This window comes from Branchiostoma belcheri, unplaced genomic scaffold, assembly GCF_001625305.1.
Source record: "Branchiostoma belcheri isolate BF01 breed outbred unplaced genomic scaffold, Haploidv18h27 scaffold8, whole genome shotgun sequence".
Taxonomy (NCBI): domain Eukaryota; kingdom Metazoa; phylum Chordata; class Leptocardii; order Amphioxiformes; family Branchiostomatidae; genus Branchiostoma; species Branchiostoma belcheri.
Window position 1 is genome coordinate 732001 of NW_017804464.1, and position 26443 is coordinate 758443.

The 26443-nt window shown below is 41.8% G+C and overlaps 4 protein-coding genes across 8 annotated transcripts in view; 2 read left to right on the top strand and 2 right to left on the bottom strand.

Moving 5' to 3' along the window:
• Positions 1-1489: 1489 nt before the first annotated feature.
• LOC109486007 lies at positions 1490-7077 on the bottom strand. The gene is made up of 4 exons (XM_019789702.1): positions 7070-7077; positions 4479-4505; positions 3524-4199; positions 1490-3037 (listed from the first exon to the last, which is right to left on the bottom strand). Exons 1-4 carry the CDS (start codon positions 7075-7077, stop codon positions 1490-1492), a joined length of 2259 nt encoding a protein of 752 aa, XP_019645261.1.
• Positions 7078-11451: 4374 nt separating this feature from the next.
• On the top strand, positions 11452-15890 carry LOC109486360 (cytochrome c-type heme lyase-like). Its single transcript, XM_019790189.1, has 8 exons — positions 11452-11499; positions 12309-12438; positions 12907-13022; positions 13461-13612; positions 13920-14039; positions 14389-14475; positions 15008-15062; positions 15599-15890. The coding sequence occupies exons 2-8, from the start codon at positions 12315-12317 to the stop codon at positions 15812-15814; spliced, it is 870 nt and encodes a 289-aa protein (XP_019645748.1). The 5' UTR covers positions 11452-11499; positions 12309-12314; the 3' UTR covers positions 15815-15890.
• Positions 15891-16744: 854 nt separating this feature from the next.
• LOC109486317 lies at positions 16745-21557 on the bottom strand. Its single transcript, XM_019790134.1, has 5 exons — positions 21346-21557; positions 20784-20872; positions 20306-20409; positions 17581-17803; positions 16745-17421 (listed from the first exon to the last, which is right to left on the bottom strand). The coding sequence occupies exons 1-5, from the start codon at positions 21459-21461 to the stop codon at positions 16973-16975; spliced, it is 981 nt and encodes a 326-aa protein (XP_019645693.1). The 5' UTR covers positions 21462-21557; the 3' UTR covers positions 16745-16972.
• Positions 21558-21562: 5 nt separating this feature from the next.
• The window catches only part of LOC109486281 (polypyrimidine tract-binding protein 1-like), a 29188-nt gene continuing 24307 nt past the window's right edge, over positions 21563-26443 (top strand). For all 5 annotated transcript variants that reach the window (XM_019790069.1, XM_019790070.1, XM_019790071.1 and 2 more), the window contains exons 1-3: positions 21563-21867; positions 22280-22310; positions 26225-26312. In XM_019790069.1, coding sequence (XP_019645628.1) covers positions 21860-21867; positions 22280-22310; positions 26225-26312 — 127 coding nt within the window. In that variant the 5' untranslated portion in view covers positions 21563-21859. The remainder of the gene's footprint in view (positions 21868-22279; positions 22311-26224; positions 26313-26443) is intronic.

Sequence of the window (26443 nt, forward strand, 5' to 3'; positions counted from 1 at the left end):
ATTTTTTTTATTATAATTTCCAACATGTAATCACAAGACGTGGTGACGACACACTCAAGTTTTTCAAACTTATATTGATGCCGCAGGGGACAATACAATAATCATTTTCACCTGAGCGAAGTGAGGAAAGTCGTGTAAAGTGCCTTTCCCAAGGGCACAAGATCGGTGGCATGTCAGGACTCGAACCCGGGACCTCTAGGTTCCGAGTCGAGCACTCTGCCGCTACGCCACCCACGCGACCCCACGATCCCATTATTCAGGCAAAGAACTAGACAGGCACGGGTCTGGATACCATACCCCGACCACATCACTCGGGAACAGTTTGACTGAAGCTTTGATTGAATCTCATTTCCTTTTGCCTAGGATGAAGAGTTGGCAAATGACTGGCTTATCCAATTAATGGCGTCCTTTTTAATACGCTAAATATCAATATCGATGAACACACAACGTTACCATTATTATTATTACCAAAAATATCAGGCACATGTAGCAAAAAGGCTCTCAATGCTGGTTCCATATGCCTTACACTAGAGTTTAAAAAACAACATTAAAATCACATATAGGGCCCTTACAAGTGTTGTTGTTAATTCATAGGGTTTGGAATAGAGCATTGCCCTGCAGTATTATCAGTATCGTCATTGCTTTTCTTAGGATATTTTTGTCAACGGATGGCATTGCAGCACCATGTTGCTCATGCTTTGTCGCCATGTTGCCCCCCTTCGTAGTCAAATTGACATCACGTCGACGGCCGAATGTTTCTCATTATGTACAGTTACTTTTAAATATCCATGGTTTCCACAAAATGGTACTAATTTCTTAGTATATTTCCTCATCAAAACCCTTCTCGAAATATGTCAGTTACCCATGCGTTCATCAACAACAGATATCAAGATTTTTTTCTAATTTTTTTTTTAATTTTTGTGAGCATGGCGTTCATAACGTTACTTGTAAATGAATATTTCTGTAGATACATGGCAGTATCCCTTTCGAAGAAATTACCAAAATCTGTACGTTAATTGCGATTTTGCTTATCATCCATTCTTGGTACATGACGAGACATAAGCCATGCTTAGGTTTCACACTTCAGAGATATGATCAAATTACTGGACATAAATGTCTGTTACCCAGCCAACTTCAACCCCCACTCGATCCATAGAAAATTACAAACGGATTATTCAGAGTTTGCAAATTAGCAGTTCAATATAGTTTAGAAAAAGTCGCCGATTTTGTGCGGTGACTTTTAACCACCCCAACACCTGTTAAATAAATCATAAGGTTTTTGGTGAAAATTTCATGTAATATTTGTAGAAGTTTGGCATGATAGCATTTCGGACTGTTCCGCCAATTTACACTTCCAGTATCTTAAATTTGGTCATGTCAGTGAGAAGATACTGTCTTCAATATCAACATGGAAAAGGTTTGGATCTTTGGAAAAAGATCAAGTCTGTCAAAGAAAAACTTCTGCACCCTGAAATAGTAACGCAGGTGGTTAGAGGTGATATTTAGTAGGTGAAGGTTGACTTTGTGTGACGTAATGTGTTCCCTCCCCTGGGATCCCCCATGGCCAGTAGGTGTTAGGTAGTGTTACGGTGGGGAGAGACGCACGCCGTGGTGTGTTACGGGTTCCCTCCCCTGGGATCTCCCATGGCCAGTAGGTGTTAGGCAGTGTTACGGTGGGGAGCGAAGCACGACTTTGTGTGACGTAATGTGTTCCCTCCCCTGGGATCCCCCACGGCCAGTAGGTGTTAGATGGTGTGACGGTGGGGAGGGACGCACGCCGTGCCATGTTTCGGGTCCCCTCCCCTGGGATCGCCCTCAGCCAGGAGGTGTAATGTAGTGTGCCGGTGGGGAGGGCCGCACGCCGTGTAGTGTTATGGAGCCCCTGAAGCTCCTTGGTAATAGGTAGTGTGACGAGGGGGAGGGATGCACGCCGTGGTGTGATACGGGAACCCTCCCCTGAGATCTGCCAGTAGGCACGAGGGAATGTGAGAACGGCGACATGAGCCCCGGTGATCTTTTGACCTCTTGACAGAATCTCATCTGTGACGTTGACGTAAGTCCTCACACTTTGGTCGGTAGCATGCACATGGGATACCAAAGCTTTCCTACTTGAAAGATTTATATGGGCTCTTATACCCTGGGCATCGGGGGCTTGTCTAGTAGCGTTATTGATCTCAGGAGATCCGTATGTCGTTATGGATCCTCTAGTTGTGATATCCTGGTAGGCCTGTCCATTTTGAACCCGGCTTGTGACAATCTGAAGCAAAATCTCTGCAGCATCAGCATAGAAAGGTATGCCTACACTCTCCTCATCATCAGGGACCTCACTGTAGGTATGTGAGACAGGCAGAGGATGCTGTGCAGCGGCCATGTGATCTGGGATCTCACTATAGGTGGGTTCAGTGGACGGGAGAACAGCCGACAATGACCTGCAGGACGCCGCATCGTCTGGGGCGACCGTACTGCCACTGGTACTCAGTGCAGGGAGGGAAGCTGACCGTACCACGCCGGCTACGGATATGTCGTCATCTGGGACCTCCCAGTACACGTTTGGGGGGCGAGGCAGAGTCCTCTGAGCAATGCTCCTGTCAAATGAGATCTCACATGAAGCAGGTTCCATGGATTGTAGGAGAGTGGGCATTGACGTATAGGAAACTACGCCATGCGACGCCGTCCTGCTTGAGCCAGCAGGGAGGGAAGCAGACCGAAGCAAGCCGGGGAAGGCAACCCCACGCGGGATTGTCCAAACCTGTGCACTGTCGGTGGGCCGGTCATCCTCTCTCGTTCTTACTAAGCACATCTTCCATACCAACACTGCAATAGACGACACAGCCAGACCGGCCACTACCGAGACAACAACAGATATGAGAACATGATCTGTTGCTGGAGGCACCTCTATCTGCTCTGATACATGCACCGGCGCGCACGTGGTTGTTCCATCCTGCAGCGTAGAGTTGTCCCCCTGTTCTGAAGATGTGTGTTCTTTGTCTGTATATTCAGAGTAGTGTGTAAGGTTGATAGAGTGGTCAGTATCTGTTGTGTAGGTTGGTGATGTTGTGTGTGTCTGCGGTTGGTCACGGATAGCGGTGAAGAACAACTCCCTGTGTTTAACTTTGTTGACCAGAATGCATTTGATGTTCTTTGCATTGTTGCCGTTTGTATGGGCTGTGGTGGTGAATGTGTTCGTGTCTTGTGTCTGGACAAATGACATGCCAACACCTCCGAAGGTTTCGTTCCCTGTGGACAGGGAAACCAGTCGGAAGTTTAAGTTTTCCATCAGACCCACTGCAACGCCTCCATCATATTCCCACACCTGCCTGCATTGTTCAAGCGTCTTGGTGTCCAGTTTGTCTGTCAGAGAGTCGCCATGAGTAGCCAAGACAACTACAGGGGCCCGGATGGAGCTCGTGCTCCTAGAACGGTCCAAAGCACGACACGTAGATTCTTGGGACTCGATGTTATAAGGCACGTCATCGTCCGATGAATAAAACATCCATCTAAACGAGACTTCAGGGGTTACCCCATTGTGGCTGACACAGAAGAGGAATCTGGGCACTGCGACAGATAGTTTTACTGACCCTTTCCTGATATTTGTACTGGCTAACCGAAGTAGGCTCCACGTCAATTCATGCGGCTTTGCATCATTGACAGATGACAGCAGGCCACTGCCGACATGGAGCCTATTCAACCAAGACTGTCCCCGGAACACATCTTCATCCAAACATGACACATCAGTTCCACTCAGATCTAAACTGCGCAGCTTTGTGAGTTGGAATGATCCACGGGAAATGGTATGGATTGGATTTAAACTCATGTTCATGTGCAGCATTCTATATTTTAGTCCATTAAACCAGGCAGGGTCTACATCGTGTAACAGGTTGCTCTCTAGATCTAAGAAAAATAGGAGATCTAAGTGCACGAAGCTCCTTGGCTCTATCTGCCTGATGTTGTTGTTGGACAAAGTCAGCCGCACAAGCTTCTTCAAGCCAGCGAACCAGGTCTGTTTGACGGATGCCAACCTGTTAGAATCTAGGGACAGTGTTCTGAGACTGGAAAACCCAGAAAATGTGTTCTTCTCCACATCAGTGATGTTTGCATCTATCAAAGCCAAACTGAGGACCGCAGAATGCTCGAGTGGGGCTAGGCTCTTTTCCGACAGAACATTGAATGGGTATCCTCTTATTGCAACATGTTGGGCCCTGGCAAGAAAATGGAAAGGGCTTACAGGGGCAACGCCCTCTTTTAGGACCTCACACACGACACATGTACATGTACCAGACACTGTACTGTGTCTCTGGGTAGGAGGAACACACACTCGCCATACAGCTACATTACACTGAAAAGGACGTGAGTCATTTGAAGCCGCACTGGTGGATAACAAGAGGAGCAAGAACAACATGGCTACCATCTGCTTCGTACTGCCGCTTACATGCATCCTGTCCATTCATATCTACGCCTTTCATCTACTTGTCACTTACCAGCAGTGTGCGCAGTGGCCCGCAGGTCTGCATCAACGGTGAGAAATTTTCAATCAGCTAAGCACTTCTTTCCTTCGTTTTGATATTTTTTGGTACGTAACAAAACATACCCGCACACGTACACCGCTCGCTGTGGGGGCGTCTGTGTTAGACTTCTCACTAATTTGTACTGGCGCACCTACGCACTGGGGAGTACTTGACCCATAGTTTCTTCATGTTTATGCATTTAGCGATTGACACATCACATGTTTTTTTATGTACGAGGGCTGCAGAGAATCATGCTTCCTGATATGCAGACTAATATTATGCAGTTGCTAATGAATAGTAAGTCAGAAAGGTTAAGGTCGTTTCGTTTCGCCGACAGATTAATTATGCATGACGTGATTTTATGACATTATTTTGAACTCAGTGTTGTTGCCAGGGGCAACATTAGTCTTAGCAGACATTTATATTCTATCAAAGACACTTTTTGTTATTAAAAGTTTGGTTGTATTCCTTTGAGTTTTACGGAAAAATTTTTTGGGCGGTTTTACCCCTAAAAAGCATATTAATGACGTCATATGACGTCATAATTACACAAAAATTATTGTTAAGACCTAATTTTATTACTACACCATTCTCTGAAAAGTTGGTGGCCCTACGATTATAGTGGTTGTTGAGTTAGTTACATGGGACAGGCCTCGAAAGCCTGCATGTCTACATTCTACTTTTAGGCGTCTCTAGCTCTTTCGTAGCAAAATTTCCGAAAACGCTACCAAAATTAGTGTTTCCTGATACATTTTGCCGTCTTGGGTTTTTAGCTGTTGTTATGGTTATCTATATCATTAGAATTGAAGTTATGATTAGTGTTACAATCGGAAATAGGCTTCCCTTTAATTGCAAAACGTTCCGACGTCGGCGAAACGTATTGACACTACCGGTGGACCGTGTAGCAGTGGCCTCTAGCGATTTATCTCTAAACTGCAGGGTAACATTTACCTATGACTGACGTAATCATGACGTAAGTGTTGCAGTGCAGTTGCACACTGGCCAGGGCGTATTTGCACAAATTCCTAAGTTATTACCCACTCACAACCGTCTAGCATTGAGTTAAGAATTTTCAAACATATGATACATAGGAATCAAATACGGGGACATTTACTCTTTTTGAGGCTTCATTTCCTGAGGCTATACTAGTACCTTTACAAAAGTCTCGAAGACTTCGCGAAGATCCGTTGACCCAAGGACATTATACACACTCTGTATAATGTCCTTGGTTGACCGAACCGTCAACCATGCATGACCGAACAAGGCATATCCAGTCGCACGTTGATTCGTTTTCGCCCTGATCGGGTGCCCCTTATGCTTGCCTGTTCTCTTAACTCGGTGTTGGCGGTCTTCCAACCCCGCTAAATACTCCACAAACGCGACCATGTCACGCGCAAAACACAACCGGGCCGCCATGTTTCTTTAACGTTACATATTTGGTGATGCTTTTGCAGTAAAACAATCGTCTCGTTCGAGGCGACATTCACGAAACGCTACCAAAATGACTGTTTCGCGTCCCATGTTTTTACTTGTTGTTTTGGTTATCGCTATGGTTAGAATTAAAGTTATGATTGGGGTTTACAGTCGGAAACAGGCGTCCCCTCACTGCAAAACGTCCTGACGTCGGTGTAACGAGAGGAGGAAGATTAAAGCTTTCTCGTAACGTGGAAAATGACATTTCTGATCCGACTTTTTTGGGCTTTTCAAAGTATGTGAGGTCTTGTCTTCTCATCAGGCATAAAACACGCAGCCTATGAGGTCTTAACTTCTCATCAGGCATAAAACACGCAGCCTCTGAGATCTTGTCTTCTCATCAGGCATAAAACACGCAGCCTATGAGATCTTGTCTTCTCATCAGGCATAAAACACGCAGCCTATGAGGTCTTAACTTCTCATCAGGCATAAAACACGCAGCCTGTGAGGTCTTGTCTTCTCATCAGGCATAAAACACGCAGCGTATGAGATCTTGTCTTCTCATCAGGCTTAAACACGCAGCCTATGAAGTCTTAACTTCTCATCAGGCATAAAACACGCAGCCTGTGAGGTCTTGTCTTCTCATCAGGCATAAAACACGCAGCCTATGAGATCTTGTCTTCTCATCAGGCATAAAAAACGCAGCCTGTGAGGTCTTGTCTTCTCATCAGGCATAAAACACGCAGCCTGTGAGGTCTTGTCTTCTCATCAGTCATAAAACACGCAGCCTATGAGATCTTGTCTTCTCATCAGGCATAAAACACGCAGCCTGTGAGGTCTTAACTTCTCATCAGGCATAAAACACGCAGCCTGTGAGGTCTTGTCTTCTCATCAGGCATAAAACACGCAGCCTATGAGGTCTTGTCTTCTCATCAGGCATAAAACACGCAGCCTATGAGGTCTTAACTTCTCATCAGGCATAAAACACGCAGCCTATGAGATCTTGTCTTCTCATCAGGCATAAAATACGCAGCCTGTGAGGTCTTGTCTTCTCATCAGGCATAAAGCATTCAGCCTGTGAGATCTTGTCTTCTCATCAGGCATAAAACATGCAGGCTATGAGGCCTTCCTTGACCATCCTACGGTCTCACAGCGCCATAGCGATATTAGCCAGAACCGCAACATGTACCGTTGGTGCGGTCACAGAGTTAGGCAAAACTTTAGGGAGACCGGTAAGACTGTCGCAGAGTTAGGCAAAACTTTAGGGACACCGTTGGGACAGTAACAGAGTTAGGCAAAACTTTAGGGACACCGTCGGGGCGATCACAGAGTTAGGCAGACTTAAGCGAGACCGTTAAGGTGGTCACAGAGTTAGGCAAAGCTGTGAGACCGTAGGATTTCTGCACAGAACAATTTCTGCACCTTTCTCTAGTATATATTGTGTAGCACTACTTTGTACCCGTACGGGGTTCGCCCATGAATACTGTGTTGTGCGGTCGGAACCATTTAAATCTCACGAACATGCAAATGAGGTAATTTGTACCATTAAAATCTCACGAACATGCAAATGAGATAATTTTTATGAAGATCACGCCGTGTGGCGCTACACATGTCCATAAAACGTGACTCAAATGCTAAGTTATATATTTTGAAGTTTCTTCCGGTTCTTAAGAAGCCAACACGACCAATTCTACCGTGTCGGCATCAAACACAACCGGGCCGCCGTGTTTATTCACATGTTGAATACTAGTAATAAACGTAGCGTGCCTTTCGTAGTAACATTCCCGAAAACGCCGCCGAAATTGCGCTTTCCTGTTATGATTTTTTGCTGAAATTGTGTTGTTACGATTATCGCTATTGTTGTAATTAATAAATGTTAGAGTATGAAATAGTCGTTCCCTTGAGTGCAAAACGTCGAAACCTGGCCGATGGACATGTGTAGCTGTGGCCTCTAGCGATTTGTTCCAAACTGCAGGGTCACATTTACCTGTGGCTGACGTAACTATGACGTAACTGTAGTAGTACACAACTTACAGTACAAGTATCAAAGCGCAAATCTACGCCGACTGAACACGCACCATAATTCAACTTTTACAGTCTCAAAACTGACGTATTCCTCTAACATTTACCACAGGTTCCATCTCGATGCCACGCACAGAACAATTTCTGCACCTTTCTCTAGTATTGTGCAGCACTACTTTGTACCCGTACGGGGTTCGCCCATGAATACTGTGTTGTGCGGTCAGAACCATTTGAGTCTCACGAACATGCAAATGAGGTAATTTGTACCATTTAAATCTCACGAACATGCAAATAAGATAATTTTTATGCAGATAACGCCATGTGGCGCTACACATGTCCATAAAACGTGACTCAAATGCTAAGTTATATATTGTGTAGTTTCTTCCGGTTCTTAAGAAGCCACCACGACCAATTCTACCGTGTCGCGCACCAAACACAACCGGGCCGCCGTGTTTATTCACATGTTGAAGAGTATATGTAGCGTGTCTTTCGTAGTAACATTCCCGAAACCTGGCCGAAATTGCGGTTTCCTGTTATGGTTTACCGTCCCATGTTTTTAGCTGAAATTGTGTTGTTATGATTATGGCTTTTGTTTAGAATTTATAATTTTTAGAGTATGAAATAGTCGTTCCCTTGAGTGCAAAACGTCCTGACGTCGACGAAACGTCAGGACGAAACCTGGCCGATGGACATGTGTAGCAGTGGCCTCTAGCGATTTGTTCCAAACTGCAGGGTCACATTTACCTGTGGCTGACGTAACTATGACGTAACTGTAGTAGTACACAACTTACCGTACAAGAATCAAAGCGCAAATCTACGCCGACTGAACACGCACCATAATTCAACTTTTACAGTCTCAAAACTGACGTATTCCTCTAACATTTACCACAGGTTCCATCTCGATGCCACGCACAGAACAATTTCTGCACCTTTCTCTAGTATTGTGCAGCACTACTTTGTACCCGTACGGGGTTCGCCCATGAATACTGTGTTGTGCGGTCAGAACCATTTGAGTCTCACGAACATGCAAATGAGGTAATTTGTACCATTTAAATCTCACGAACATGCAAATAAGATAATTTTTATGCAGATAACGCCATGTGGCGCTACACATGTCCATAAAACGTGACTCAAATGCTAAGTTATATATTGTGTAGTTTCTTCCGGTTCTTAAGAAGCCACCACGACCAATTCTACCGTGTCGCGCACCAAACACAACCGGGCCGCCGTGTTTATTCACATGTTGAAGAGTATATGTAGCGTGTCTTTCGTAGTAACATTCCCGAAACCTGGCCGAAATTGCGGTTTCCTGTTATGGTTTACCGTCCCATGTTTTTAGCTGAAATTGTGTTGTTATGATTATGGCTTTTGTTAGAATTTATAATTTTTAGAGTATGAAATAGTCGTTCCCTTGAGTGCAAAACGTCCTGACGTCGACGAAACGTCAGGACGAAACCTGGTAGGTGGACCGTGTAGCAGTGGCCTCTAGCGAGTTGTCTCTAAACTGCAGGGTCATTCATATGTGGCTGACGTCCCACCATAATTAATTCACGACGACATTTCCGGTGGCTTGAACGTCACTTGTTTTGTTTCGTTCATCAAATTGATACCCAAACAAAGAAAATTCAACTCCGCGTGATTCCATCAAATGCATTTGAATCAACCATTCATGCTAACGTTACATTTAGTGAATAAAAACAGTCGAACCGCAGACCGCTATGCGCATCGGTTCTGCGCAGCTCTCTCTAAGATCTCGTTTAAATCTCGTGCTTCTTTTCCAAGGTAATGTGATCCGCGAGAATCCACGAGAGTTTGCTACTGTTTACTGTTTGGCTTGTAACTCCGCTTTGCGTAAGTGTTTCCTTGTCATACGTTAATGTGAGATGTAAGAATGGCCGGCGTCACACTCAAGGTCGTAGATGTACATTACCGGTGGTGTTTGTTGGAGAAACGAGGTTTCAAAGTTGACCGTGTATGATGGAGATGATTCCACTCGAGACAGGTACCCTTTAGTTTTTTTGGGGGCAAACCCGTTTGCCCTATTTCATCGTCGATTTGGTGTATTGTTTAATAAAGTATAGACCCTCCCTCATCTATCGTGTGTTGTTTCTTTTGGGATCCTGTAGTTGTTACAATATAGTAACCGATAGTAAGTTGGGCTCATTCAGTCGAATTCTCAACGATTTTTGTTCGAATCGCAAGCTTTTGCAATTGTTCTAACCAATACACCTGTAATGTAAGATATGGCTGAAATATAGTTATGTTGGCTTGACACCTGTGTTCTTATTTTTGAAGTTGCACAATGTGTATTGCAGCTCAACCTTGAGAAAAGGTGTAATTTCTTTACAGTTTCTTTGCCTTTAAAAATGTTCTGTTAAAAGTTATATAGAACAAAAAAGAAAGTGAAAGAATATCGACCAAATAGTAAGCTTCAAAGCGATACCCACTTTACGGATGAAAACAGAAGAGAAGGAATTTGGGCATGAACAAATACAACAACAGGTTAATTTTTCATGACCTAATTTTTGAAGGAGAAATCGGACACTATGACCTGTTACTGTAAATATACAGACATCGGGCATATGTACTGACATTTGTATAGTTGCACATGAATCCCACTTTCTCTAGCGTCTTCATGATATAAGTCTGACTTGGAATGGGTTTCAGAAAGTCTGTTTGTGATGAAAAAACTTGATTACTTCTTTTTATGAACTTTCGCAAACAGCGGTTGAAAGTTGCAACATTGTTGGCGGCGCGAAAAATAGAACGCCCTGCCTTGGTTCCATGGATCGAACGCAGAAGTTCGAAACCGATTGACTTCAAATTTGACGATTTTTGAATGGTCAGAACCTTGTCTTAATTCCTCTTTTTGTATATACTTGATTGTTATCATATCACTTATTATATTGCATGTCGTAGCCACATTCATACAGTTTCTCATACCAAGAAACGAATTTTATGACAGTACGCGAAATGTATCAAAATGTAGCGGAAACTCAGGATGGTGTGTGTCAGTAGCTTACAACTGGGCTAAATTTGACCACCGCGATGTGCGCATCGTCACAGTTTTTTTGGGGGCAAACCCGTTTGCCATAAAATTTACCAGGGGTCATTGGTATCAATGTAAAGGTAAAGAAGTGGGCTATCACACTGTGGTATTAGCTAACGGGATCCAGTTAAATAGTAAAAAAGACAAGCACAAATAAAATGACCAAAAATTGCTAATTTTTGGAAGGCCGTAGCGCTCGCTGCCATTTTGCAATGCACGAAATATCTACATGGTTGTACTGGGCAAATCCTGTAGATATGAAAAAATGTAAACATTGTGTAGGTCTGAGGTCTTTTTGCTGCACTATAGGCAGTTGTTTACACCCATGCAACGGGGTCAAATCGTGACCCGGCAAACGCCGTATCTTAGAGAATAACGCGTTCTACGGTGACCTGCGGTTCGACTGAAAAAGGGTCTAAGAGTACAAGTACTTCCGGGGTCATCACATGGTGACCTTGCTTGCGAAACATTCTGACTCAGGACCTGGTACTGGCACGAGTTCGCGATTTGGTAAGTTTAAATATTTTCTTAGAAGTCATCCAGATATCAAAGAATTGTCGATAATCAGATGTTTTATACTCCTTAGCCAACACTTGATTCATATTTCGTCGTTGCTGAAGCCCTATTGAGTGTCTTTTGCAAGTAAGAGTTATGACATTTTGTTCGAACGACTTTTACTAGCTTTGGGTGCCATTATGTTATATGCTCAGCTGTATATTATGCTTCCTATATTATCTAACGTTACATCATGTAATTAATGCGGCTTCCTTAGTCACCACGGCTAAGTGTGCCAGTGGTTTCATTCTGCGGCCTTTTGTTTAGTTTTCTGTGTAGAAGGCACCCCCTCCCCCAGGTCAATTAAAAGATTATATTTTTATTCCTTGTAGATTGATAATTTCAACCTATTATTTCTTATTTGAGAAAAATTTCCAATTGCTACTGTTTCTCTTCAGTCTTGGGCCCTTTTTTATTTTATTTGATTGTCATTAACCAAATTTGGAAATGGCAGAGACTGCGATCAGGACTTCTACCCAGTTCAGAGTCTCGACTCTCCACCATGACATCTATGGGGGGCCTGCATGCCTTTTTTTCATAAGGCGTAATCAGGCCTTTTTAGTCTTCGTAATCCGTAGGCAGCCTCCCCCCAAATCAAAATAATACGTAATAGTACATTAGCCGCAAAGCGTTAAGTCGTAGTCTGTTATCAGTTATAGGAATTTAATGTAATTAGTAACCGACTGCGAAAATTTTGCATAATTCATAATTACTACCCCCCCCTCCTTTATATATATATATGTAACGTTACATTTGTATATCAGGAAGCCATGGGGAATAACCAAACAACTGTTCCTGCCGACCCGCCCAACCCTGATGTGAAGAAAATGACTCCACCTCCAGAATGCCCCATGCACGCTGCTGCATCTCAGAGTACACAGGACAGGACAGCAGGTATAGTACTGTGTCACTGCTCCACTGACACTTTATTTCTTTCCATTGTGGCTAATGTATGATAATTTGTTACAAAATTCTGCTCTAGACAATGAGGGCTGTCCAAAACCTCGAAACACTACTAGTACCCTTGTGTGATGTAGAATCGGTACAAACATTCACGGATGGATTTACCTAACCCCACTTCCAGTAGACCTAGACCATGATTATCATATAGCCAGAAGACTGCCCAATCAGAAGCCCCCATTTCCCATTGATTATCACGGCAAAACCTCACTTTGCTTCAAGTTTGCTACGTCGCTACATAGGCTGTATGATAATAACGTTAATGACCCGCCTATTCTTCAGTGTATATTGTGTCATTAGGCCATAAACACGTCATAAATGTAATGGTTATAAGAAATGACCAGGCCTTACAAAACACACCACAGGGCGGGTCATTAACCCTTAATTGTTGCTGCCCTTCAGACTCCCACCTGTCCAGGTTGGCCAGTGTCCCGAGCGAGTGTCCCATGAGTGGACAGGGCGGTGGACAGGCACTCATCCCACAGCAGCCTGAGTCAGACATCAACCCAGACAACAGGGTAAGGAAGGCAGGGCTCAAAATGCTGGGTGCATGTGCACCTTAATACATCTTAATTTGGAGTTGACATGAACAGCTGAATAGGGATGTTGCAGTGTCAAAAATACCCACCTGCAGTCTGCATTTTGCAGAGGCATTTTCAATATTGTAGAGGAAAAATTAAGCAGCCTGCAACTTTACAGACTGAAAAAAATCAGTCAAGGGGTTTTATAGTGTCCACATGATATTGTTTAAGAGGTTTTGTGTTTACTACCGACTGCATGTAGCCTGGGTACCATCCGGATTTTCGCTCCGCAACGTTTGAAAAAATCATTTTTCAAGCATTGCGGAGCAAAAATCCGGATGATACCCAGGCTAGACTGCATGCATTTTTCAAATTGCACATAAAATGTTTGCCAACATGCAATGTTATAACCATAAGTTGTTTTTCCTTTGGCAGATGCCACCGCCAAACCAGCAGCCTGCCCCTGACCAACCGTTCATCCTCCCCACAGAGAGAGTGGTATCTTCCATCCCGAAGGCGGGTACAGAGGGTGAGCGCTGGGTGTACCCATCACCACAGATGTTCTGGAATGCCATGCTGAGAAAGGGGTAGGAAAACTGTTCACTGACGGGGCATTATGTAACATTTTCACACTGAAAATCATCATATTTTTTGTCTCAGAGATATGAGTATCCTATGGGGAAGGATATTTTTTTTATTCAACTAACAAAATTAAAAGAATGACCAGAAAATTGATTTTCGAAATCCAGCTTTGCCTCCCTGAAATTGCATTTGGATGCCTTAAAATTGTGAAAACAATTGTGAATATATTTTTAAGGCAGTTCTGCATGTATAAAACAGTGATGTACATGTATCAGTACATATCAGGCCTAAACAGTTTGTTTTGTATTGTAGGTGGAGATGGAAGGAAGATGCCCTGTCACCTGATGACATGCAGAACATCATCAGCATCCACAATGCTAACAATGAACAGGCCTGGGAAGAAGTGCTGAGATGGGAGGCCTTACATGCCAGGTGAGTACATGTAGGTGTGGTGTGGGTTGTTAGTTGGCGTAGTAGCTAACTTGTTACAGTACAAATCTTATTATTAAAATCAAAGTGTCAAAATTGACTCAAATTTCAGACTATGATCCCTTTGAAACATCATTTCCCATCTTTGAGTGGCAAGTTTTAAGACAATGGAATGCACTCCACAGGCTCTTGTAGGTTTTATGCCACCTTTGGCATTCACCCTTGACACTGTTAAAGTCTGCCGATGCAAAATTTTACATCCAGAGACTTAGTTACAAAGGGACAAAAACATGACTTTGGAATGATGAAGAAAATATTGTAATAATATATTAATTTTTGTTGTATTTTGCAGGGAGTGTCCATGTGGTCCAAAGCTGGCCAAGTTTGGAGGAAAGGCCAAAGAGTTCTCCCCCAGGGCCAGGATGAGGAGCTGGATGGGGTAAGTCTACAACAGTTCTAGCAGTCATTGTGAAACCTACATGTAGTCCTTAAATGTACATCAGGTACAGGTACCGGCTTAGGTGACATGTACCTGTACCTGAACAATTCGACAAACTTACACAATATTATTATGTTCTTCTAAACCTCCGAAGTAACAATAGAAACAATTTAATATAAGTTGTTAACTTGAGTGCAGTTAACTTGAGTGCAGCGTCACACTGTCCTTGTTATGTCTGTATGTTTTGATGAATAAAAAAAAACAAAAAAAACAATAGAAACAGAAAAATTAAGTTGACAGTCTTTATTGAGTTTATTCCAATCAAACGGGACAGAACTAGGCAGCCATAAGTCATGTTCAAACAAAAGAGAACCATTCATATGTAAATAATAAACAAACCCAACCAGTTGCAGTTACTGAGACAAACACTAGGTGGCGCTGGTAACCTGTGACCTGGCTTATGTCATGATGAGTGTTCACAAAATGAATTTTGTAGTGAAACTTTAGTTGTCTCTTTGCTTCACCCGTGCAGGTATGAGCTGCCCTTTGACCGCCATGACTGGATTGTGGACAGGTGTGGAAAGCAGGTAAGTTTACCTTAATTGTTTTGTTTTTTCATCCGTACTGTAGTTTGATGTTGTATTGTAAGCACTGTTGTTATGTCAACAACAGGTGTACTTTTGTACCTCTGTTCCCAGAGGAAAATTATGTGTCAATTGTCACCCCCATATAATGCTTGAAAAGAATGTTACGTACCGGTAGTCATTACTACATCAGGGCTCGAAATACTGGGTTCATATACTTTAGTGCAGGTAAAACTGTGCAGATATAGTATATATCTAATGTCTACCTGTACCTAACCTGCAGTGACTGGTCTGTGTGCCATGGCTTAAACACAAATACGGGTGTATGTGGATTTTCATTAGCTGTTTTTGGCTGTCATCACCTATGTATTGTAAAGAAAATAATGGCAATGGTTTCTGAATAGCTTTTAGTTTGATCCATACTTCCTAAATTCTGAGTGGTGCAGGTAAAAATTTGTCTGGTGCAGGTAAAATTGATCTGGTGCAGGTATGCAGAAGCAAGTATTTGGAGCACTGTACTGCATGTATTCCTCCCACAGGTGAGGTATATTATTGACTACTACGATGGTGGAAGCGTGAAGGAAAACTTCCAGTTTACCATCCTGGACGTGCGGCCGGCTATGGACTCGTTCGGTGCGGTGTGGGACCGGATGAAGGTGGCGTACTGGCGCTGGACCACCTCACCACCGAAACACACCAGCAAGGAGGAGCTGAAACTTTCCAAGGACTTCCCAGAGGAAAGACAGAAAGTCTAGATCACAAGTTACTCCCATATTGTTTAAAGTTAAAACTTTTGATCCAACGCAATAAAGTTCTCTCACCTCGAGCTAGGTGAAATTTTATTGTGTTGGATCGAAAGTTTTAACTTAAAACATGTAACAACCAACACAGATGAACTTTCATGATATTACTTACAGTTCAACTTTGTACATCATATTTGGTTGTGTTAAGTTCTTGATACAGTAGAAGATTTCATAGATAAGATTGACTTACCTGTCCAGTGTAAGGGCATTTAAGAATTAAGGACAAGAAGTCCTGAACCAGTAAGACTATAGTAAGTACTAAATATTTTGGTTGTTTTACAGGCTTTTGAGAGTGTACAAATGTTACGGTTTGTGAAACGTGTTAAGACAAGCATGAGATTTTTATTTTAGCATATGTTATGAAATGTTGTTGAGTTCTTAATATATTTTCCTGAGAACTCCTACGACATACATGTATATTAAAAATGTATTTCACAAGTTTGAAATTATCATGGCATAGTACTTAGGTATGTAGATATGTGTTAGATGTAAACTTACTGTTTGAAAATTCTTTCAAATTAAAAAATATTGATATTGTGTAAAGTACTGAAAAGTTGACAAGGTTGCATATTGGTAGAACGAAATCTTCAGTAAGTGTAGTCAATAGAAAATATAACATTCAGTACATGTATATGAAGTTAAGTAAAAATTTGCTGAATATAAATTAAAGGCGAAGGTTCCTAAAGAAACTGTTGGCACTACATGAACAACCAGAGCCTTTCTTCCAAACAGAAAGTCACAGACACAAGATATACTGAAAAATGTTTCACAGTGGAAAAAGAGCCACTCATGTAATGTGCACACGGCCAAATGTTAATAGGCAACAAGACAAGTCACAATACAATCTTTACCTTTATGCTCAGGACTTACCGGTAGTCAGCCAGAATTGATGATCCTACCAAAAACCTTAAAAGGTATTTCCTTCATTCACAGATAAGAATTAGATGACAGAGTTAACTTTTGTTACAAATAAGATTTGACCCAAATATACAAAAAAATCACCTCTACACATGTAAGCATTGATCTAATACTAGGCAGGACAATTATGTTCTATACAAAACAAAACTAAAGAAAAACGTTTTTTTATGTTTCGATGATAAAACATTTGATCTAGAATTCATCTTTGACAACCTTTGTGGTGAATTTCAGCCCTCCCTCTTTCTTGGCTTTCTGTACCGGGGGTAGAAAGTTGACTTGGAATCTTTTCTTCTCTACTTCCAACAGATCTCTCATTTCCACAAACCCTCGCCTGCCCGCCATGTTCTCTCCCGGTAGTGTGTGTCTATACTGCTTGTTCACCGCGAACAGAAACTTCACCAGGTTGACGTAGTTCACATCCCCCATCAGATCTTCATTGTAAAGAACCGCTTCAAATGTCATAGAATCCTTCTTTTCCTTGGTCTTGGAAACCAGTACAGCAATAGTGGGGAGGTCGAAATCTTTCAGTGATTGGCCAAAGATGGCGAGGTCCTTGTCAGATGGGTTGATCATGGTGCGGAAGTTGAAGAAGGAGTAGTAGCGATTCACCATGGCCTTGAACATGCAGGAAGGCGACTCATCTGAAAGATTAGGTTGATGCAATATGTTAAATCTGTTCATTATTATACCTACATGTAATAATAATATACCTCGGTAACAGCCAATTTACTAGGGAAACATCAAAATCTCAATATCATAATAAATTTTAATGTTCTAGCAACCTATTGTCGGATACAAACCTAATATCAGGACAGCTGGAAACCGTGTAGGAGTGGATGAGTAGGACTGGTAGATGAAATCCTGTAGGCCAGCATCGTCCACACTTGCCAGGGAGTCTGGGATACTGCTACAGGCCTGAATCCTGGCATCCAGGGGACTGTCCACGTATGTCCACTGCTTGTCTGAACCTGTCTCTCCAGAATGGTACACTCGAGCTGCATGGGTCTTCACCATGTCATAGTCCTGTTGGGTTGGAAAAAAACAATTCACTTGCAGGGCTCCATACTGATGTCTACCTGCACTCAGGTACTTGGTATATGCAGGCTAGTATAGGTAATATTGGAGCTGTGCAGGTATTTCTGATGTCTACCTGCACTGCTCCATGTACTGGGTATATATAGCTGCAGGTTAGTGGTAAAATTGGAGCTGTGTAGGTATTTCTGATGTCTACCTACATCTGACCTGCACTGCTACAAATGTACATGTACTGGGTATGCACCTTAGTGCAGGTAATATTGGAGCTGTGCAGGTATTTCTGATGTTTACCTGCACCTAACCTGCACTGGGCAATGTACTGGGTTTAGTATGAAGTATAATAATGCTAACTGTTTTCAAGTCTTTATTCTGAGTCAGAATTAAAAAAAAAAAAAAAAATTCTCAGTCATAGTGGTAAGAAAAAAGATCTTGCTCTATAAGGAAATTATCTGTGCTTCGGATGTGCCACTAACACCGACAATATAAGACAGTCAATTTGGATGGTTGAACTGGAAGCCCTGGAGATTTTTGAGGTTATTACAGAGAGCATCAGGAAGTTTTATCACCTGTCTATAGTAAATCCTACTGGAGAAAACACTGTCTCTGCCTGTTTCATCTTTCAACAGATACTCCGTCTTTCGTTATCCCCCTCTATCCCTCCTTACATGAATTATTTAGGTCGTGAATCCGACATTTGCTCCTATAAATGCTACAGGTGTGGAATGACTTGAACGCCTTTGTCTGGCTTGGCCGGCCTATGGATAAATATTTGATGGACTTTTACTTCATTATCTGGAGTCCATACAATCCATGCAATAAGCTGCATAAACCTTAAGTTCTTTAGGTTGACAGTTTGTGTATTTTATGCTTTGCAAAGGGTGCAGCATTTTGAATTAATGGAGTTGAACAAAGTGCAGGAAATGATAGTTTGTTGATGTTTCCATCGAAGCAATTATGATGCAGCAGCCTCAGAAAAATGTAAAGACACATTTTTCACAACAATTAAAATTGTAATAATGAATGTTTCAGGGTATTTTTTTTCTTTTTTTGTGACAAGCCTACATCAACTAATTTCCTGTGACAACAGGCCATGACGTGCTTATAGAAATTCGCGTGCATGCTCAGAAAAGTGAGTCTTAAATTCACTGGCTCGTAATATTTCTCTGTTTCCTGAACCCAGAAATGCACTTTGGAATTGTAGGTCGGAGGTCAGTGTGTGAATGTATTGACAGTTCTTGTTTCAGGGTGCACATGTTGACTAAATCTGTATCTGTATAGCCAGTATAACCGCCATTCGGCGTAACACACCAGCTTCGCAGGCACTTGGCTAAAGTGGAATTTTCCAAGAAGTGGGTATAGGTCCAAAGTCTTATGTACATGTGAATGTCTTATCAAAAGATTAGAGTTCAGGTCCATTGAATTATTTTCAGTACTTTTGTCAAAATAGTTGTCAAAATATGTTTTGTCCTTGATTTACATATTGGATCATAAATTTTGATATCATGCATATTTTACATGTACATTAATAATATTGAGTAAGTTATGAGTGGTTATGTACATAACAGAATAGACTCATTTCGTGTTTAATTCCCAGATGAAGTACCCATTACAGGTGAGACAAAAGGTACACAATGGATACTCCATCACCATGGAGACAAGACAGACATATTTGTCTACCTGTCTGGCTGGACAAGCTGTTTCTGGTCCAGTTAGCCTGTGGTATGACACAGATATTGGCCTGCAGGCTCGCCTGCACACAGATTCAGGCTTAGCGTTCCGTGCCTGCCCCACAGGAATTACAGCAGTGACTGACAACAAAAGGTTGGCTGACAAAACTTCAACAGTCCCATGACAGAAGCTGACTACTGACACTGGGACCTTAAGAAGCTAGCAGGTTTGAATTGTGGGATTTTTCAAGAACACCTGGACTAGTTGGACTTTATACAGAGAAAAGGGGCTGACAAAACTTCAACCATTGAGTTCAATGACAGAAGCTCAGACTTAAGAAACTACTGGAGTTGACTTGTGAGTTTTTAATACAAGAACACTCAGACTGGTTGGACTATAGATATATTACAGAAATATAAAGAAAATAGAGAAATACAACAGAATCTTACCAATAATGCAGATAGGTTTTGATGTGTGAATACCGAAACATGAAATATTATGATATAAAGTATTACCCGGTACACTCACTATCCGATTTAGCATATAAAGTAATAGATAAAGAAATATATTATCTGGAAAACAAATAACCTGTCCAAATGGAGGGTGCCCTCCACTATGTTGGCCTGCTTCCCAGTCAAAGGGGATATGTACATATTTAAGTAGGAATGTTCTCTTGATTTACATACTGTATAGTTACATTATTGGATAGCCTAACACCAGACTCACTCGTCACATTCCTTATCGTATTAAGGGTAAGTTACATCTGTGTAAAATGGAGGTACATGTATTTGACAAAGCATACTTGTGAAAGTCATGATTTACCAATGTCTGAAGTAAATCCTTCTCTTCTTTCCTGTCAATCATCCCCACCCAGACCACGCCCCTCAGGGCTACTGCCATCCTCTTCCACTCCAAGGTTAGGGAGCCTGCAGAAAAATAAACAGATGTTAACAAGTTCAAAATTTTGTGGGGAGCATGATCATACGACATACCTCTGATGATGTGTCTGTATTTTATGTAAACAAGCCTGACAATTCAGCCCTAGGGCTGCAACCAGGATGTGGTTTGGGAGAAATAAACCATTCTGCTACTACTAGTCTACTACGGACATCCCTATAGGTTACTGACAGCATGGCTCTCAGCCAATCAAGAGCGTGGATTTCTTGCAATCAAAAGTCCAAAGTACTAGCCTACGTACCATTAAACAATTCATTTTTTAATCAAACAAAATGATAGATTTGATCAACTTTAAGGATTTGAGGTAGAGAAGTGAATGAATGACAATCTGTGATGGTCTTACCTGTATGGAAGATCACAATCCATGCCTCCTCACTATCCAGCACTTCTTTGGTGAAGTTGGACTTAGTCAGAGGGAACATGTCCAGATATCTGTCAAGTTACAATCGTATATTATTATTATCATTATTTGATACATGTATAACAAATTGAGTGCAATCAGAAATTGCAGACTTATTTTTCTTAAGACTTTGTGCAGTCTTAATTTCCGATACATCCTTCCACTCACCGACAAAAGTAGGTGCAATGCGGATGCATCTCATGTATAATTGGATAATTTTGCAGAAACACTGACACAGTCATAAGTGCATAATTATATTTGTACACACACACAACACACACATACTGCATATTAAATGTCCTTGTAATCTTAGTACATAATATGGTTGATCTGAGTAGCACTAGTAGTTAGCATGGTTCCGATGCGACAAATTAAATGTACTAAATTGAAAAGACCTGTTCACAAAATAAAGCAAATGCTTAGTATCGGTGTAACTGGAAGTGGAAGAACAGCAATAGCTAAGTAACACGTCACTTATAAAGTCAGCCCCACCCATAATTTTTACCTCTCGTGTTCTTCCAGCTCAATTTCCTGTTGTACAGACTCTCGGCAACATAAAAACAACGTCAGAGAAACGAAAACCAGTCGGTAGATGACATATTCTCTAGATCTCGTTGGCATTTTAGTGTAGGTTTTGGTTGCTTTTTTTAGCCAAAACTTTCGCGCGCAAACAGGTGGATGTCAGAGGTCAAAGGTGAGGAGGTCATCAGTAGTCCACATCCGGGTACTTGGCGGAGGATCTCGTTCCCCGATCCCGTGACACCTGAGCACATATTATTTTTCCGCTGAATTCCTCCCCGGCACGCATCATGAAATTTGTATAAAGGTGAGGCGTACACAAAAGAAGCTGTGTGCGCACCCGATTGGCTGTGTCCGAGCGTCTGAGTTTCCCCTTACCTGTGTGATCGCGCCTACCTGGGTTCGTGCCTGTCGTCCCGCCATCTTGCTTCCTCTTCCTCCCCTGGCGCCACGCACTAAGTCCGCCTCCAGTCAACCTGCCCCGCGCCTCCTTCCTTAGCATGGACGGGTGAGTATTTCTCGTCAGATTTGCCTCAGGTTCTCCTTAGATTCACGCTGGGTAGACTTGGGAGGGCACCACGAAGGATCTATGCCCAATAAGGGGGCGGATTCTTGGGGTAGAAGTGCGAAAAGTTTGTTTGTTTTACGTCTTGGCGAGGTATGGCTAACGTGCTTGTACTTATGGCGGGAAAAAGGTAGGTCGTATGTTGCTCTCCGTGTGCCAAGAGATCGGAAATTTGCTCATAGATAGCAAACAGGAACTTTTAGACGCTATACAGTGTTACATGTTGTGGTTACTTTTCGTTTAGTCGTCTTAAACTCTTTGGTATGACCAGACACTGCACTGACTAAAAACAGACACATGTTTGTGATTGCAGAAATCTGACGACTCTTATCATTTTGTTTTCTTGATTTTGCAGTTTGTCTGGAGACATAACGACTGGAACGAAGGTTTGTACTTCTCTGTTGATTTAAACTCTCCCTAGACCATGTTTAATCACGTCTTACTGAAGTATAGCTTAGATCTTTAGTTATCAAAATTAATTCTAAAATGCTTGATATCCACAGTTCCACGTTTGTTGTCTGGACTTGTTGGACAACTTGTCTGTACGTTTAGTGCTACAGGGGACTTTGTGGCTATAGCAACAAGTATTATTTATATCCTCAATAACGCTAAACCCAGATCACTTTTATAACCCAGTATTTTTTCATGAGCAAATAACATTGAGTTGAAAAGGTATCCCAAATTTATTTGGAATTTGAAGGAGAAAAAAGCATACATATGAGTATGATTTGTTGGTATTTTCTACAAATGTATGTTCTCACTTGTGCTACTAGTTTAGTTGACCTTCGCCTGTAGTGGGGTGTTTGTACTTGGATGATTCATGGTTGTTTGAACACCCCGTACAAAAACATGCCAAATTACAGGAAAGAATGCCAGGTGTGTTGTCGTGCAAGGACCAAACAACTCCGAAATTTCTGAAATACCCCTAAAGTTTCTTCCTCAATCGTTAATTTTTTATTCTCAGAAGAGGTAGAGCTTAGTACACGGTAGTTAGAAAATGTCGACATGGACCGTCAACTGTATGCAATGGCAAAGATATGAGACTGTTTTCCCATTTACAGAGCGGCTGTTTGAAAAGACCAAAGCAAACATTTGTTTTGTTCCCTCCCGACCTGACCTTGTCAACCCTTACCAGAAACACTAGGACAGTCCTTTGGCACAGCATTTCGTCCAGAAACGCTGAACTCGCCTTCGATCGAATGGTTATTCATCAGTTTGCCCGGATATTTTTTGTTGACACCACATAGCAAGACAGGATTTTAAAAGGCATTTGTGAACCCAGAGTTCAAATCTACCTGCACACGGACAGAAATTGTTTGTATGTCACGGGATGCCACATTGGGGGATCAGCAATGTTTGTCACCTACGCTCGATGCCATTCCTTGCTAATATTTGTACTTTCCAGAGGATGGAATTCAAACACAGGCACTGGTGACTGGGGGCAGGCACTGAAAACATTATTGAGAACATCCATATGTTCCTAGTGGAAAATTTGGACGTGGTTGGTTGTCAGACAGGGCGGTTCAATGTATACAGGGAAGAGAATGAGTCGTGTCCAACATTAAAAATTCATCAGCTGAAGTGGCATGGGAGGTCCATTTATGAAATGAAGGTGTGCATATTTAATGATGCTGTCTCTTTGTCACGACAACTAGTTTTCGCATCCCGTGCTAGGTTAGATGGCTACTTGATGAGGGTTTCTTGGTGTTCCTGGTTTAAGTTCAGCTTTTTCCAGTCAACCTGTTTGTTTTTTACTGCACTGAAAGCAGCTTGAAAAAGACCCTTTATTTAGTTCATGACTGTTGCTATGTCAGCTGCTGCATACTCTTGGTGTTCCTGTTTTGCGAGGAATTTCCTTTGTAGTTGTGGTACATATAGATATTTTAGAATAAAACCCAGGTATAGTGTTGTGAAGAAGAGTTCTATATTATTTAGGTAGAAGTAGCTATAGTTTTCCCAGCTTTGGTCACAACCTGACCTAACAGGTGAAATTCTTCTCGGTTTAGGTGAAGGATAAATTGAAGTAACAGGGCTGCAACCTGTTGCAAAGCATGTATCGTTACAGACCAATCTGTTGGATCTAATCTATTGTTCAGTATTAACTGTCATGGCAAGATGCTGTGTGGCGGTAGCCCGAGGCTAGACATACCTTTGTTCAGCAACTTCAGGCCAGGATGTGCCCAGACTTAAAATGAAGGGTTCTGTTTGTTTTGTATGTGTCTAAGGTGTGACAGTAAATTAGGAACTGATAACAATCAGCTCAGTTTAAGTGTTCAACACTATGGATACTGCAGAAACTGGTTTACTAGCCGTTTTATTTGTTTGCGGCCTGCGTAACCACCTAACTGGTCACTACGGTGATTCAACTCAGTAATCATTTAGCAAAGGAGATAAACTAGTTTTGTCAGTTTGCCACGCCCCAGGCAAAATCTTCTGTCTGACCCCAGTTCTGAAAGCAAAAAGGTTGGCCCTGCAAAATTGTTCGTTCGTCATCAAGCTACTAGGTTTCCATTCTTCCTAAATAAATGAACACAAGACCTCATGATTTCCAGACTTTGACAAATAATAGAAAGTGTTTACCGAGAACTTGTGCTTTTGTGAAGTAAAAGGATCTGAAAGAAGTAAGTCAGTGTAACGTGCCCCAACAGACAATTTCCAGCCAATGCAGTTGAACAAAAGACAGTACCTGAAGACAAAACAGTTTGTCTGACTCCACCCCCTTTTTACCTTGCTTCACTGCACCCTTTCAGAGTCCGTCTATTTACCCTTTCAGTACCACTCTATTTACTCCGTATCCCCTTTCTGTACCGCATTTTGTTCAGGTACAGGCTTGGATGGAAGTATTTGCGTGTTGCTGTGAAGAAATGTGGGGGGATCTCAAAGTTATCTTTGCCTTCAGGGCAGGGCTGTTAATCTTATCCCCAGCTTAGTCTGCTCATCAGCAGTGTAAATAGGGGTGTCGGAGGTGCTAGACAGGTGCTATTGTTCGTCATTATCATACATTCAGACCTGACACCATCTTATAGAATTGTCTGATGTGTCTTCATCTGCATTTGAATATGTTAATTAGTCATGTAATGTTGTATACATCAAGTCTGGGTGTTTTAGTGTTACACCCCACTTGTTTTTTTAAGCCACAATAGTTTGTTTCGTTTGTAAATTATTCTCAAATGGCTTCTTCGAATCTTTACAACAGGTGCATTTTCATTGCAAAATTTGTTTTACAAGTGCATAAATATAATGCCTAAAACATCCACAATGCTTAACTGAGAAAGAAAAAAATAGTGCTGAAGGAGGGGATTGTGGTATATCAGGTTTCACCATCCCTCAAGCTTGTCAGCTGGTTTAGGCAGTTGGTTTTACCCCCTGCAACTGTGGTATGGGCGAAACAATGTCTTCTTTATCTTCATCATCTTTATCTTAAAACCTTTTAAATGGCTGCAAATTTAAGGCATGGCATTACCTTAGGTAAGGATCAGTGGTTCTTTGCAGAACAGAAACCAGGTTGTGGAAATATGAAGTCTTTACCCTAGTTCCCTTTTGATATCCTATTCGAAATGAAAACAACCTTTGCATTGTTTTTGTTTTTTTCAGTTCGTGCATTGACCTCTTACCACAAAATCATAACACCCAAAATACATGTTTTTGTAGCTGTATTGTACTACAAAATTGTTTCAACCATGAAAATCAAACAATACGAAAACCTCCTTATCCCTCCTTCCATGAAATAAAAACACCACAAAGGTAAATGCATTTCCAGTATGTGCTGATGAATCTTTTCAAGCACATTGATGTTATAACAAAGCTAGTTAAAATCCCTGGTCCAGAACTATAATGGGTTATACCTGGGTCACACCTGGAAAGAACTGGAACACCTGGCATTTCTGATAGTACAATACATAGCTGTTAGTTACCTGGGTGTTTGGTTTGACAAAAGTTAGTGAAGAATTATCTTTATCATTGCCAAATCATTATCAGTACATGTTTCTGTCTGCAATAAAGACTGCAAATATTTCATGATGTACAGTATGGTTTTCGTTCCACTCGAGATTTTCAAAGGTTACATGTTGACCTTGTCCAAACCAATACTGGCAAGTTTTAACCAAAGCAATTAACAAACACAACACATAGAGCCATCGCTTAGAAAAATTTATAAAATTGTATTTTCTTTTATATTATGAACATTTTTTACCGTAGAACTGCACAATAGCTTACATCCATTACGAAAGCTTATAGGCATTGGTAGTAGTCATAGTACAATGATTAACTCTGTTGGATTTTTTCCTTTCTTTGGTTACAGAGAGGTTCAGACGAGCTACTTTCTCCCCAGTCTCACCCTGAGTTGAATGGTATGGACGGAAACCCTGGTCTCCCTGTAAACCCCAATGGTAAGTACACCAAACTACAGTATGTACTCATGTACTACACCGAAAACGTTATACATGCAGCAGTTGCAAATGTTTGCTTAGGCCTTATGACAGGTCTTGAGCCCTGTCATTGACTGAAATACAGACTATAT